At 31.1% G+C, this 12,579-nt stretch overlaps 5 protein-coding genes across 6 annotated transcripts in view; 3 read left to right on the forward strand and 2 right to left on the reverse strand.

Annotated features, from left to right (window-relative positions):
• Positions 1 to 10,025, forward strand: part of LOC143429106 (proteasome activator complex subunit 4) — a 45,255-nt gene extending 35,230 nt beyond the window's left edge. Inside the window, exon 14 of the mRNA XM_076904566.1 lies at positions 10,016 to 10,025. The gene's annotated coding sequence lies outside the window, so the exon portion shown is untranslated. The remainder of the gene's footprint in view (positions 1 to 10,015) is intronic.
• Positions 85 to 2,521, forward strand: Sras (Ras converting CAAX endopeptidase Sras). 2 transcript variants are annotated; one of them, XM_076905155.1, is made up of 7 exons: positions 85 to 431; positions 913 to 1,018; positions 1,086 to 1,224; positions 1,321 to 1,413; positions 1,507 to 1,557; positions 1,667 to 1,729; positions 1,829 to 2,521. In XM_076905155.1, exons 1-7 carry the CDS (start codon positions 85 to 87, stop codon positions 2,041 to 2,043), a joined length of 1,014 nt encoding a protein of 337 aa, XP_076761270.1. In that variant the 3' UTR covers positions 2,044 to 2,521. The 2 variants fall into 2 exon arrangements, with proteins under 2 accessions (XP_076761270.1, XP_076761262.1); XM_076905147.1 differs by having other exon boundaries at positions 1,321 to 1,557.
• On the reverse strand, positions 3,442 to 8,548 carry LOC143424232 (BTB/POZ domain-containing protein KCTD3). The gene is made up of 10 exons (XM_076896179.1): positions 8,390 to 8,548; positions 7,916 to 8,229; positions 7,671 to 7,826; positions 7,408 to 7,596; positions 6,858 to 7,337; positions 6,674 to 6,790; positions 4,793 to 4,932; positions 4,170 to 4,356; positions 3,806 to 4,084; positions 3,442 to 3,734 (listed from the first exon to the last, which is right to left on the reverse strand). Exons 1-10 carry the CDS (start codon positions 8,449 to 8,451, stop codon positions 3,535 to 3,537), a joined length of 2,124 nt encoding a protein of 707 aa, XP_076752294.1. The 5' UTR covers positions 8,452 to 8,548; the 3' UTR covers positions 3,442 to 3,534.
• Bckdha (Branched chain keto acid dehydrogenase E1 subunit alpha) lies at positions 8,926 to 11,102 on the forward strand. The gene is made up of 8 exons (XM_076904577.1): positions 8,926 to 9,143; positions 9,217 to 9,414; positions 9,497 to 9,692; positions 9,782 to 9,943; positions 10,067 to 10,211; positions 10,289 to 10,492; positions 10,588 to 10,851; positions 10,968 to 11,102. The coding sequence occupies exons 1-8, from the start codon at positions 9,081 to 9,083 to the stop codon at positions 11,044 to 11,046; spliced, it is 1,311 nt and encodes a 436-aa protein (XP_076760692.1). The 5' UTR covers positions 8,926 to 9,080; the 3' UTR covers positions 11,047 to 11,102.
• Positions 10,987 to 11,949, reverse strand: Mrpl17 (mitochondrial ribosomal protein L17). The gene is made up of 3 exons (XM_076904609.1): positions 11,714 to 11,949; positions 11,421 to 11,631; positions 10,987 to 11,337 (listed from the first exon to the last, which is right to left on the reverse strand). The coding sequence occupies exons 1-3, from the start codon at positions 11,909 to 11,911 to the stop codon at positions 11,204 to 11,206; spliced, it is 543 nt and encodes a 180-aa protein (XP_076760724.1). The 5' UTR covers positions 11,912 to 11,949; the 3' UTR covers positions 10,987 to 11,203.
• Positions 11,950 to 12,579: the final 630 nt, after the last annotated feature.

Below are 12,579 nucleotides of genomic sequence, written 5' to 3' on the forward strand. Positions count from 1 at the left end.
AACAATGGCGACACTTCCACCGAGCCCAGCGGCCATCTTCTCATTGACGGTAGGACTGCCGACTGGTGCCAGACCGCCAATCGGATGAATTTCTGCGCTCCCCCTTCTTTCCTCGTCAGCCTTGCTCCTTCCTACGCGATCCTTCTCTTTCTCTCTCTCTCGCGCGCACGCTCTCTCTCTCTTTCTCTCTTTCTTTCTCTCTCTCTCTCTCTCTCTCTCTCTCTCTCTCTCTCTCTCTCTCGCGTATTCTACCCCTTACCGATTCCCTCTTCTGCAATGGATCGCGACACAAGCAACCAACATCAGTATGGAGTTATGGAGACCACGGACCGAAATACTGATTTCTCCTGCATAACCGCAATTCTATCATGTTTCGTTCTATCGGTGATGTACGTCGCAGGTCTTTACGTATGGGGTTCACCGTACAGCAGGTACGTATGTCGATCGACTGCGACAAAATGTCAGATCCTTAAATGTCCATTTTGCGTGGCCCGTGTGTGTTGCTCTCTCTCGGTCCTTTAACAGTGAACCACAGGAAACCACGAACAAAGCGTAACTGTATTCACGCCGGCCGAGAACATGAATGTCTACTCTTTGATTCTCCCATTCACGCAGTCGCTTTTCTGGACAAGAATCGAATCTCCAGCGCCTCTATTGGCCAACTTTTTCCTACAATTTCTTTTATTATTGGCGCGCCGTTTGAAAACGACCGTGTAAAGCAAACAGTACTAAGTTTCGCTCGCTTTAGTTAGAAATGGATCAAGTATTTTTTAGCTTTCAGTTTCGTTGTTCATTCGCGTATCTTTTTTCTTTTCTTTCATTTCGATTCTTCGTTAATCGAACGTCATAATAAAAAGCAGAATCTTTCATGAAATATTAAAAATAAACCAGTAAATATTGTTTTTATTGCAGCCACCATCCAACAGTAATAAAACAAAGATTTTTTAGCGTTTTTATTATGTCCCTCATATCCCCTGCATTCCTGTATTTCGGAATCAATGAGAAAGTATATCAGAAGGTAATTGTATGCAGCCATAGAATTCGTTAAGTACGATAATTTCCATATTATAATTTATGATTTTTAGGAAACAATTTGGGAGTTATTGGGTCTACGATGGCCTGGCTTAATTCAAGCAATTGTGATACCACTGTTATTAACAATGATACTATTTCTAGGACCAATATGTGTGCAAGGTTTCAACGGACTTTGGAGATTATATGCCGGTTAGTGTTCTCAAATGATTATCTATATACATTCGTTTCCTTAACTGTGCGCAATTAAGAAGTCATTATATAGAGTTGTATGTTTGACCCATTTAGAGCCCATGTATTGGCTTGGAAGTATAAGAACAATAATATGGTGGAGAAATGTAGTAGTTGCTCCTCTGGCAGAAGAATGGACGTTTAGAGCATGTATGTTACCATTGCTTTTGCAATGTTTTACACCAACTACTGCCATATTTATATGCCCCTTATTTTTTGGGCTTGCCCATTTCCATCACATAGTGGACAGAGTGAAAGTAGGAATGAATCTTAAACACGCGCTTTTTATATCTTGTAAGTATTTCCTTCTTCAATTTTTATTTAATACTTGGTATAATCTTCGATACTCTATTCATTCAATACAGTATTCTTCGATACTGCCATGATCATATTCTTGGTTTAGGTTTTCAATTTACATTTACAACATTGTTTGGAGCGTACGCTGCTTATCTCTTTGCTAAAACTGGTACGGTATCATATTTTTAACTTAAACCTAATTGTGTACACAATTTTATATATATTTCTTTCGATGAAAGTATTTATACTGAAACAATCTTTTTTATAGGACATTTAGTAGCAGTGTTTGTGGTTCATTCGTTTTGTAATATTATGGGATGCCCAGATCTTTCTGAAGTTGTCGCTGTCAAAGATCCTCTAAAAAGAGCTGGATTATTTTCTTTATTCGTAATTGGATTAGTAGCTTGGTGTTTTTTATTAACACCGATGACAAATCCAAGACTATTTCACAATAATTTGTTTTGGTATAAAAGTTTTACATGAGTGTAGTTTGTTTGCAACAATGTTACTAGTATTGCGTGTACAATTTTTATTAAAAAAAAAAAAAAAAGGAGAGAGAGAGAGACAGAGAGAGAATTGTCTAGCCCAATCTAATATCATTTTAAGAACTCATACTGCATATTTTTTAGAAACTGTTTTATTACTTAAAATCAAGTTGACGAGACTGTTTCGCAAATTACATAATATATGTACAAGTACAATTTTATCAAATACAAATGTACTTTTGTAAGTTAGGAATTAATAATCTTCATATAATGCAAGATCCTTTTTTTTTTTTAATTTCTTGATCGTATTTCGTATAGAGTAACGTTTGTGCAAACAAGTTATCATGGATGAATTGAGTACGCAATATAGAACTAATATATAAAATCACCGTAGTGCCTCAAATTTAATTAAGTTTATGTAGTTGTAACTGTGAATGTCAATAAAAATTTAGGTTAAATTCTTTTTAAAACAAAAATGTTGAAGAAATACTGTATAGTTAAAAAGATATGACATTGTTATAATAAACAGTGTGTTATATTAAAATCATAGAGAAAAGTGTTATTTCCAAAAAATTTATCTTTCTCGATATTTCTTTACAATGTACAAGTGTAAAAAAAATTATTACTTTAAAGTTACTTAATAGTTTTCTGTTTGTACATGTATTATATTCATGTAAGATTTAATGGTGCTGCAGTATTTTCCCCATAAAAATGTATAAATATTTATCTGGTAGAGAAACAAGGAAATATTCCTGAGTTTTAATGCTAGCTAATTCTCTTATGACGGAGAAACTATTTTAAAACTCATTGTAAATAATGAAACACGCGATAGATATATTTTGTGTATTATTCATTACTAAAAAATACACTCTTTTAATGAAAAAAAGCTAGCTATTGATGAAAGGAAATATTTATATCATTTTGAATTGTAAATTTATTGTACAAAATTTAATATATTTCGAGTGTATATACTAAAAAATGGAATCTATACAACATATAAATGAATTTATAGTAACAAATAATATAGTAATATAAAATGTATAATTGTGAAATGCATAGAACAACTGAAATTATGCATTACATTTTATAGAATATTACATTATTTGCTTAAGGACGATACAGACAGTAAAATTTCAAGCAGTGTAAAGAAAGTGTATTTTAAAAGTTAAATGATCCTATTTGTTATTAGCTAATACACCTATTTATAATTAATTTATTATTACAGTCCTTATAAATATACTGTTACATCTTAATCGTTATATCACTTTCATGCTGTATTACTTACAACAAAGATTGTTTTTGCTTCTTTGAGAAAGTATTTGTTCAAATTATAAATATTAATAAAATTCATATTTATTTATTCTAGGAACTGTAATTGCAAACGTTTCTCTTACTAACGAGTCCAAATAAATCAAATAAATAAATCATAGTAGGATGTAAAAAATCAGATCTTAAAATTTATACATGAAATACACTTTTTGTACTACCTTCATGTTTGGCTAGATCCAGGCGTTGCATCGGAATTTTGTGATTGATTCAAAAACAATACATTGCTAGTTTTTATACTTGGACCAGTAGATATAAGTGATGGACATGGACTGATACATGGTGTAGAAGAATGACTGTTACTTAAATCACATTGATCTAATAGTTTCCAAAGTTCTTCAGGTGTAGGTCCACCAGATACATCTGTAACCAATAAGTTTGATATAATAATTGATATATCGGTAAATTCATTAAAAAGAAAACAACAAGTTTACTTTGAGTAGAGGAAAAAGATGGTTCTAGGGCTGTCGTGAGATCCCACATTTGTATAGTACCATTAGAATGTCCAGTAAATATAAAACGTCTAGGTCTTGAACCCATACGACTAGATCCTTCGCATTCATGAACATAAAACGAGCTTATAATACTACCATCCACTGATTTGATTACACAAACCCGTTTTCCATTTGACGCCAACCGTACAAACAATTGATCAGTCTCAGGTACAACCTTCTGAACAAAGACTTGTTCATCGTCTTGTTCCCCAAATGGTCCTGCATTTTAAAATACATCCATTAATATCTTTCCCTTCATGGTACTTGATAATATTACTTTCATTTTTCATAGAATAATATGTACCAAAGTCATTTCCAGCATTATAACTAATACAAGGTTCAATTGCTTCTAATGATACAATTTTAAAACTAGCTTCTGGCGTTGATCCAGGTTGAGTAGATATCATACCACGAAATCTCGTTACTGCCCAACTTCTGACATGATTATATTCCGAACAAACAGATACTAAATATTTTTCTGATAATGTTACCTGTGTAATACACTTCAATATAGTCAAATATATGTACATATACACATATACACAGAACGATCTGCAAGAAACCATTTTCTTGGAGACAAGACCTTCTAAGATCATTTGAATGATAAAAGAGGACAGGTTACTTGAAACACAAGGAATTTCCTGTGATGATTATAAAAGGCGTAGTGATGACTAGAAAGTAAAAATTAATATGGCATTTAAAAAGAAATTAGGGGTGGTCATCCTGTCCACTTTGTATCTATGTTTTCTGTTTAACTGTACAAACAAAAAATGAATCGATATTTGCTACAGATTCCAAGAAATTGACTTGTAACACTTTGCACACATCATCCTGTATATAAATGAATGAGATAATTATATAATGAACTGACTATAATAACAATGAATATATATTTTTCAATATATATATATGTATATATAAACATACTTTTGTTACACTGCTTTGATGTACTGTGAATGTTTGAAATAATTGTGGGCCATGTCCTACAGTTTCAGGATGTTGGACTATAACTCTAACACTGCCAGATTTCGTGCCATATGCAATTTCAATCCAATTACCACAGACAGCTGTATAAGAAAAAAACTATAAACTTAAACCATACTAATTGTTCTGAAGACATTCATACTTTGCAATGTAACTACATTCCTCGATATAAAATGTAAATGACACGCTATCAACATTACATATGTTGAAGATTATAGTGAAAGAAAATCCTTTACACATTATATACATTTTTTTGATACATAATAAAAGATCTACATAAATATTACATGCGTTATATGACGACTAGTAAAGAATAAATATAAACAGATATTCAGAATTTTTCTGTTCGGCACATAAGATATAGATTATATATTTATATTTTAATGGAACTTTATATATAAGTATATATATGTATGTATGTACGTATGTATGTATGTATGTATGTATGTATGTATGTATGTATGTATGTATGTGTGTGTGTGTCTGTGCTAGAAGTGGTAAGTATAGAAGTATTTACAAAATATATATAACAAAATTATAATTTATAATGTTCATAACGAGCAAAATAATGTTTATATATTTTTGGAATTGTTTTAAAATGAGGAATAACTATGCAAGCAGAAGTTCGTGTTGTTTATTCCCTTCCCTTCCCCTCTCAGTTTGCTGCCATAAAATATGTCATGTTTGCTTAATATATTAATAAAATAAAATAAAAAAAATATTGAAGTATTATAATTAGTACAACTGGATACATAAGGATAGTGGGGTTGTATATATTTAGTGCAGTCCAAGAATTGAAACAATTGATGCAAATGTCTTGCACATGGGCTAAGACATATAAAGTACAAGTTATTTTTTATCACATATTAAAGTGATCATTTGAGATACAAAAAAGTTTGGAGGAAGAGTCTCTTGGAGATAAAAAATAATCCATTCCACATAGTTTACATTTCCATTTAATAAAATAGAATGTCCTGTCATCAAATTTGTTGTACCTCAACTGATTAATCCCCTTACATCATTTGTTTTAAAAAAATGATGCGCCTTGACCTGTAATATATTCTACTCTTATTCTACTCTCTATACTTTTTTCTTTCATAGAGAAATATAGACTAACTCTTCAATATATGTAAATATATGTATGAATAATTTTAATCAAACGTGTTGTTGAACACAGGATGAGAATATGAATTTGTGCAGTGACTAGATGCACGGAATAACGTGCTACACCTGGAGAGGAAGGGTGTGGATAACTAGTATTGAAAGTAATGCGTCATGTTCAATGCTATGTAAAATATAGAGGAAACATGTTATTTTGAACTGTGAATTGAATGTGAAAATATTGGTAGAACATTGTCATATCGACCCATACTTGCCTTGTGCTATTTATCCAGTTGTACGAAATCATGAAGCAAAGAATGTAATAATAAACTCTCATTAATATTCAAAGGCATTATTGGACTTTATGATGAAGGAAATAAAATGTTTCGTTTTTGAAGAAATATATGAATTATTAGTGGATATGAAACTATTTAAAAAGTCTATGCTTTTTATTACAGGGAAAGTAAAATATTAATGAAGTATTAAAAAGATATTTAGTAAAATAGTGACGTTTGTTATTACATTCCCCAATATAAGCAGATTTAATAATTAAATTTTAATCCATTTATTTGTACGCCACTTGAAAAGATAATTCTGCAATAGAGATACTGTAATATTTACAACGTTATAAAATATGAATTAGTTATCATTTACCTTCAACTGTTTTGTTTAACTATTTACTAAAATAATATCATGATCATAGAAATGCATGTAAAAACTTACATGTTTTTGGTGTTAAATACACAGATATCGCTGTAATAGGATCATAGTTTGGATCACGGTACAATTCAGTTACAAGTAAATCATTATCCTTCATTCTCAAAGGGAACTTTTCCATGTCTAAAAATTGAATTCATAAGTAGGCACAATTTCGAAAAATTCATTTGAACATGTTAATTCATATTACCAATATAATAAATGGATCCATTGTTACATCCTAATAGAAGGAACGAACCAGCCGTATCGAATGATAAAATAGGTACTACATCCTGTATTTGCCAATGGTGCGTCATAGCATGCCAAACACCAATTTTATCGGTGGGAGACAAAGCGACCAATTGACTTCCAATAAAAAACAGATATTCTACGCGAACGTTTAAATTGAAGGTGCCAATATTAGTCTTCATTCCATTTGCTGAAATACTCCATAATCTGACTTGATTTCCATAGGAAATAGCAACCATCTTAACATCACCACTGGTGCTCAATTTTGATGTTATTGCCACTCTTTCGATCACTGATTCAATATGAGGACTAGTAAATGCATGCTGCCAACCCGACGAGTCTTTCAGTCGATAACATGTTATAAAATGCGCATAAGCAATGACGATCCAATTGTGATGTGCTTTTATAATTTGAACTCTTAATGGATCAACCCATGATGAGACTATATCAAAATAGATTTATTAATTGAAATTAATAGATGAATCCTTAAATAGAAATTTCCATTCATTTACCTTGTTGAGGACCAAACACTAAACTTATATCATTTTTATATAATTTGTTTAGATCTGCTGAATTATTTCTAACATGTCTTAAATCTAGAGATGATGTACGCGAATGTGGCAAGCCTTTTTGCTGGATCCTATAATCCAATGAAGAATTTCGCATGTGAGTGCTAAGCATTCCTTTATGATTTTGTTGTCCTAAAGCAAGAGTGTACTAAATATTTACAATATTATATAGAAACAAATTGTATTGATTAATATCTTTTCCGTACCATTATTGTTATGATTACTAGACGTTCCTGGCATTGCGCTGTGCGAGGTGGATGGTACGTCTGCTCTAGAACTGGTATTATTAACTCTAATTTTTCCATGAATAGATACATCTCCTACATTAGAGGCAACAGTAGTAGGTTCTTGCAATGGTATACCTTTCCGATAAAATACATACGAGGTAAGTATTTTCTTTTACTTTTTCATTGCCTTTCTTTTTTTTTGCAACAAAAATGATTAATCTTACTTGGCGGTGGCAAATAACCATAAAATAATACATCTCCACAAGAAGACTGAGTCAAATCTTCGCACAGGATTAACCTTTTGATCAATGGAGTAATACCATAATACTCAGCTTCGTGTCTTAACGTACGAAGATCTACGTTCTTCAAATCGATATCCTTGGTGCGAAGATAATTTAATATAATAGAGAACAGTTTTGGATCTCTATCTATAAATAATGCACCAATTTCATCTCTGTGACTAGCAATCCTATTACTTAATAAAGCTATAAAAAATGAGTCTGGGACCCATGTTAACGTTTGCTTTGATGTTGAAAACCTGGATAATAGATAAACAGATTTGAGTGGAAAAAATAGTTCATCCAGAAAAACTGTTACCGAATTAAATAGTAATAATTAATAATTTCGTTCCTTTCAGAAAATCACACTTAAAACTACCAACAGTTAAAACAAATAATTGACGGTATCATGCTTTGTACCTTGTTCCTCCAACGTTCAAATGAACAATATCGCTAAGACCAAAAGAAGGTGGTACGGCCATTGTTATAAGTGATGCGAAGTAAAATTTTTAATTTGATTACACATGTCTTACTCTAATGTTTACCAAACAGTCGAGAAATTTGCAAACTGTATTTTGCAGGTTATGAACAGCAACGTCGGCTTTTGTTTGACCGTCAAGTTGCACATGCGTCTTGAATTATGTCTCTTATGGTCCAAAATTCAAACTACCAATACAATGGACGATTTTAACTCTCCTAAAGTTTAGATTTCGTTGAAATAAATTAAACATCAAATTATGATTAAAACATTCTTAGCAAATTTATTAATAATCGGTACTTAAACATTAAAATCGTCTTAACTTCCTTAAAATGCAAAGTATGAACGTAGAATGAAAGCACGTAGAAATCGGTGTACGATCGATTGTAATATCCAAAGTACTTTTACATGAAAGGGGTTATTTACGTTCTAAAGATGCTCACAATGTCTTCATTCGGGCCTATGAACTTCTTATCAGCAAGCTCCATGTACGATTATGCCAGATCATTTACGTATAAATATAGTACACGCATATATACATGTATACCATTAGCTTGTGAACAATAATCAAAAGCATTCGTTTTTTCATCTTGGATAACTGTAACAAAAATTATTAAACGTATCCGTACAACAATGATCGAGAAGATCTTTTTAAAACACGGAAAACAAATATATTTTAAAAATGTATTTACGCAGGTAATACAGAGAAATTTGAAATGCAAAGTAACTCGAATATGAAAGTAAATTTTACGTTTATTTGTAATTTTAGATGCAACGATTTTGTAGCAGTAAAATTACCAACACCAAAACTAATGCAATCATCGATACAGGGGAGCCTTCTTTCTTAGGGATACAAACTATTTTTACCAACGAATTAAAATTCGTTAATAAAGAATGTTACGAGCCTTTACCAACATTTAGAATTTTAAATTCATCCAAATCTGTACAATTACCAAAGGATCTCGAGGTCTGATATATACGCTGATGAATATATGCAAATAGATTTTGATTCAATTTACAAATGATACATTACTGTTTTTCAATTTAAGTTAAGCGAGGAAACTTTAATAAAAATGTATAGTAAAATGATTACTTTAAGTATAATGGACAAAATTCTTTATGAATCTCAACGGCAAGGACGTATATCATTCTACATGACCAATACCGGTGAAGAGGCTATTCAAATTGGTTCTGCAGCTGCTATCACTTTAGAAGATATTATATACGCACAATATCGTGAAGCTGGTATAGATTATTGTTCTGCTTCCATACAATTTATTTCCTTAATTTAATAAAATATAATAAATATAATTGAGCATTAAATAATTTTATAGGTGTCTTGTTATGGCGTGATCATTCTATCATGGATTTTATGAATCAGTGTTATAGTAACCATGAAGATACTTCAAAAGGAAGACAAATGCCTGTTCACTATGGATCGAAAAAGTTAAATTTTGTTACTATATCATCACCTTTGACAACACAATTACCTCAAGGTATAATTTATATTTTCATTATATAACTAAATTATATGTCTATTTATTCAAACAATCTCGGAAATACCATACTAGTAATATACAACTCTCATTAATCCAATACCTGAATTTATTTACCTTCAGCTGTAGGTACAGCATATGCATTTAAAAGATCTGGAAAAGAAGCATGCGTAATATGTTACTTTGGTGAAGGTGCTGCTAGTGAAGGAGATGCTCATGCAGCATTTAATTTTGCTGCAACTTTAGAATGTCCAATCATTTTTCTATGGTAAAGTTTACTATATGTTGTGTCATTGATATAAGAAAACAAATTTTTTTGATTTCAATAATATTATCTGCTTCCAGTCGAAATAATGGTTATGCAATTTCAACGTCTTCCCTAGAACAGTTTAAGGGAGATGGAATTGCAGCCAGAGGTCCAGCTTATGGAATACATACGATACGTGTAGATGGTAATGATGTTCTTGCTGTGCACTATGTAACAAAAGCTGCTCGTCAACTTTGCATTAAAGAAAGAAAACCTGTTTTAATTGAAGCAATGACCTATCGGTACAAAAGCATTCTTTTTGTACTTATGTAGTATTAATTTGTACAAACATTTAAAATTATGTATTTTTAATATTGTTTATTTTAATATACTTCAGAATGGGTCACCACAGTACTTCTGATGATAGTTCTGCATATCGATCAACTGCTGAAATAGACCATTGGAATTGTCATACACCAATAACTAGATATCGTGCTTATTTGGAATCAATCGGTCTATGGTGTGAACAACAAGATCAACAGTTAAATGAATCTTCTAAAAAGTCCATTTTAATTGCATTCGCAGAAGCAGAAAAGAAACTTAAACCATGTTGGAAAGAGTTATTCACAGATGTGTATCATACTATGCCAAAGCATATACAGTATGTTTGTAAACTCTTTAAGTAAATTATTAATACAAAACTATAGCTCTAAAAAATATTTCATAAATGAATGTATAAATTTCTTTCATTACTAATGTATTTTTTTTTAATTTCAGTAAACAAATGCAATCTATGGAAAAGCATATTGCAGAATTTCCCGAAAATTACCCATTACATCTTTTCAAAGAAGCATAACAATAAATTAATTGAATACAATAGCGATGAAGAATTGAATCAACTATATTTAACAATCTATATTAATATTATTGTTTACCTTTTGTATCGTTTGATGGGAAACCATTTATTTTTTTACTCTAAATACATATATTTTACATTGTTTTATATACACATTTTAATGGTTCATGCTTGTAGCTATTTCCTTATACTTTTCCATTCTGTATTCTCTTTTAGCCGCATCAAGTAACATATTGTGAAGTAAATAATGCTGATTTGGAGTAGTTTGTTCTACGCTAGGATACACATTTCCTATAATATACAGACTTTTATTAAGTACCTTCTAATAAATTTATACAAATATGTAAAGAAATAGAATTTAGCATAAAATATACCTTTCAATTCTAAGACAGCCCTTTTATATCCAAACCCTGGATATATGCATGGCGCATTGTGCAGCTTTGTAAATGAAGTTGTATAATTTTGATACCTTGGTACAAGTACTTTGAAAAGTTTATGAATAAGTTGTTTCTCTTGTATCCAAAAATTTGCCAGTTCCATTGTTTCTTTGTGTTCAGGGCCATGGCGTAATGCTTCTGATATTAGCTTAAATGACCAAAAAGATATTCTAATGTATACAGAGCCGGGAAACATCAATTGCATAATTTGTATGATACAGGATACTCACTCGTTCAACATAACCTCTTGTTTCATCCGCTCTTGCATAGTTCAACTCAATTCTCTCATACTTAATCACAGCAGTTAATGTCTTTCGAATTTTCCGCAGTCTTCCTTCGGGACCATCCACATTCTTTAATTTACGTGGTTGTGGTCTAACGTTATACTTTAACTTAGAAACCAATTTTTCAACGTTCGCCTGATTCATTTTTATTGTTTTTTTTGTACCGAGTGTTGGTCGTCGATCTTTATCCGTAACTTCGTTGAATTAAGATTGTTCGTTGTCCAATACATACATCAAATATTTATACGCTCTTCGTTTACAGTTAATCTTTTTCAATTTATTTATTTGAATAACTAGAAATATTTGTACCAACTTCTAAAGGTACGATCGATACAGGATAACTGTTGTGTATTTATAAACGGGAGAGAGAGAGAGAGAGAGAGAGAGAGAGAGAGAGAGAGAGAGAGAGAGAGAGATGTAATGTAAAAAGATTTAAAAATCTCAAAAGTACACATACACTCGGCTAACTCATGAGTGCATTTTTCTACTACACCAGTATTAAAAGTATTGCACATTAAATAATAAATCCTACATGTACAACCTTTATGGTTTCATACGAAACTTCATGGTTAGAGTATAGTTAACTGAGTTTCTTCTTGTGGCTGGAAAGCTGAAAATAAACTTTCTACATATACATACACATGTATATAGATTTTTAAATTTTTCACTAAAAGATTTTTATTTAATTATTATTATACACGTTATCAATATATTTATGCATTAAACAAATGTTTTTTATAATAAAAATTTTTGTAAAAGAATTTGATAGATAACTTGGGATGGTTCAGCATTTAAAATTGATCAAGGTATTT

This window comes from Xylocopa sonorina, chromosome 1, assembly GCF_050948175.1.
Source record: "Xylocopa sonorina isolate GNS202 chromosome 1, iyXylSono1_principal, whole genome shotgun sequence".
Lineage (NCBI taxonomy): Eukaryota > Metazoa > Arthropoda > Insecta > Hymenoptera > Apidae > Xylocopa > Xylocopa sonorina.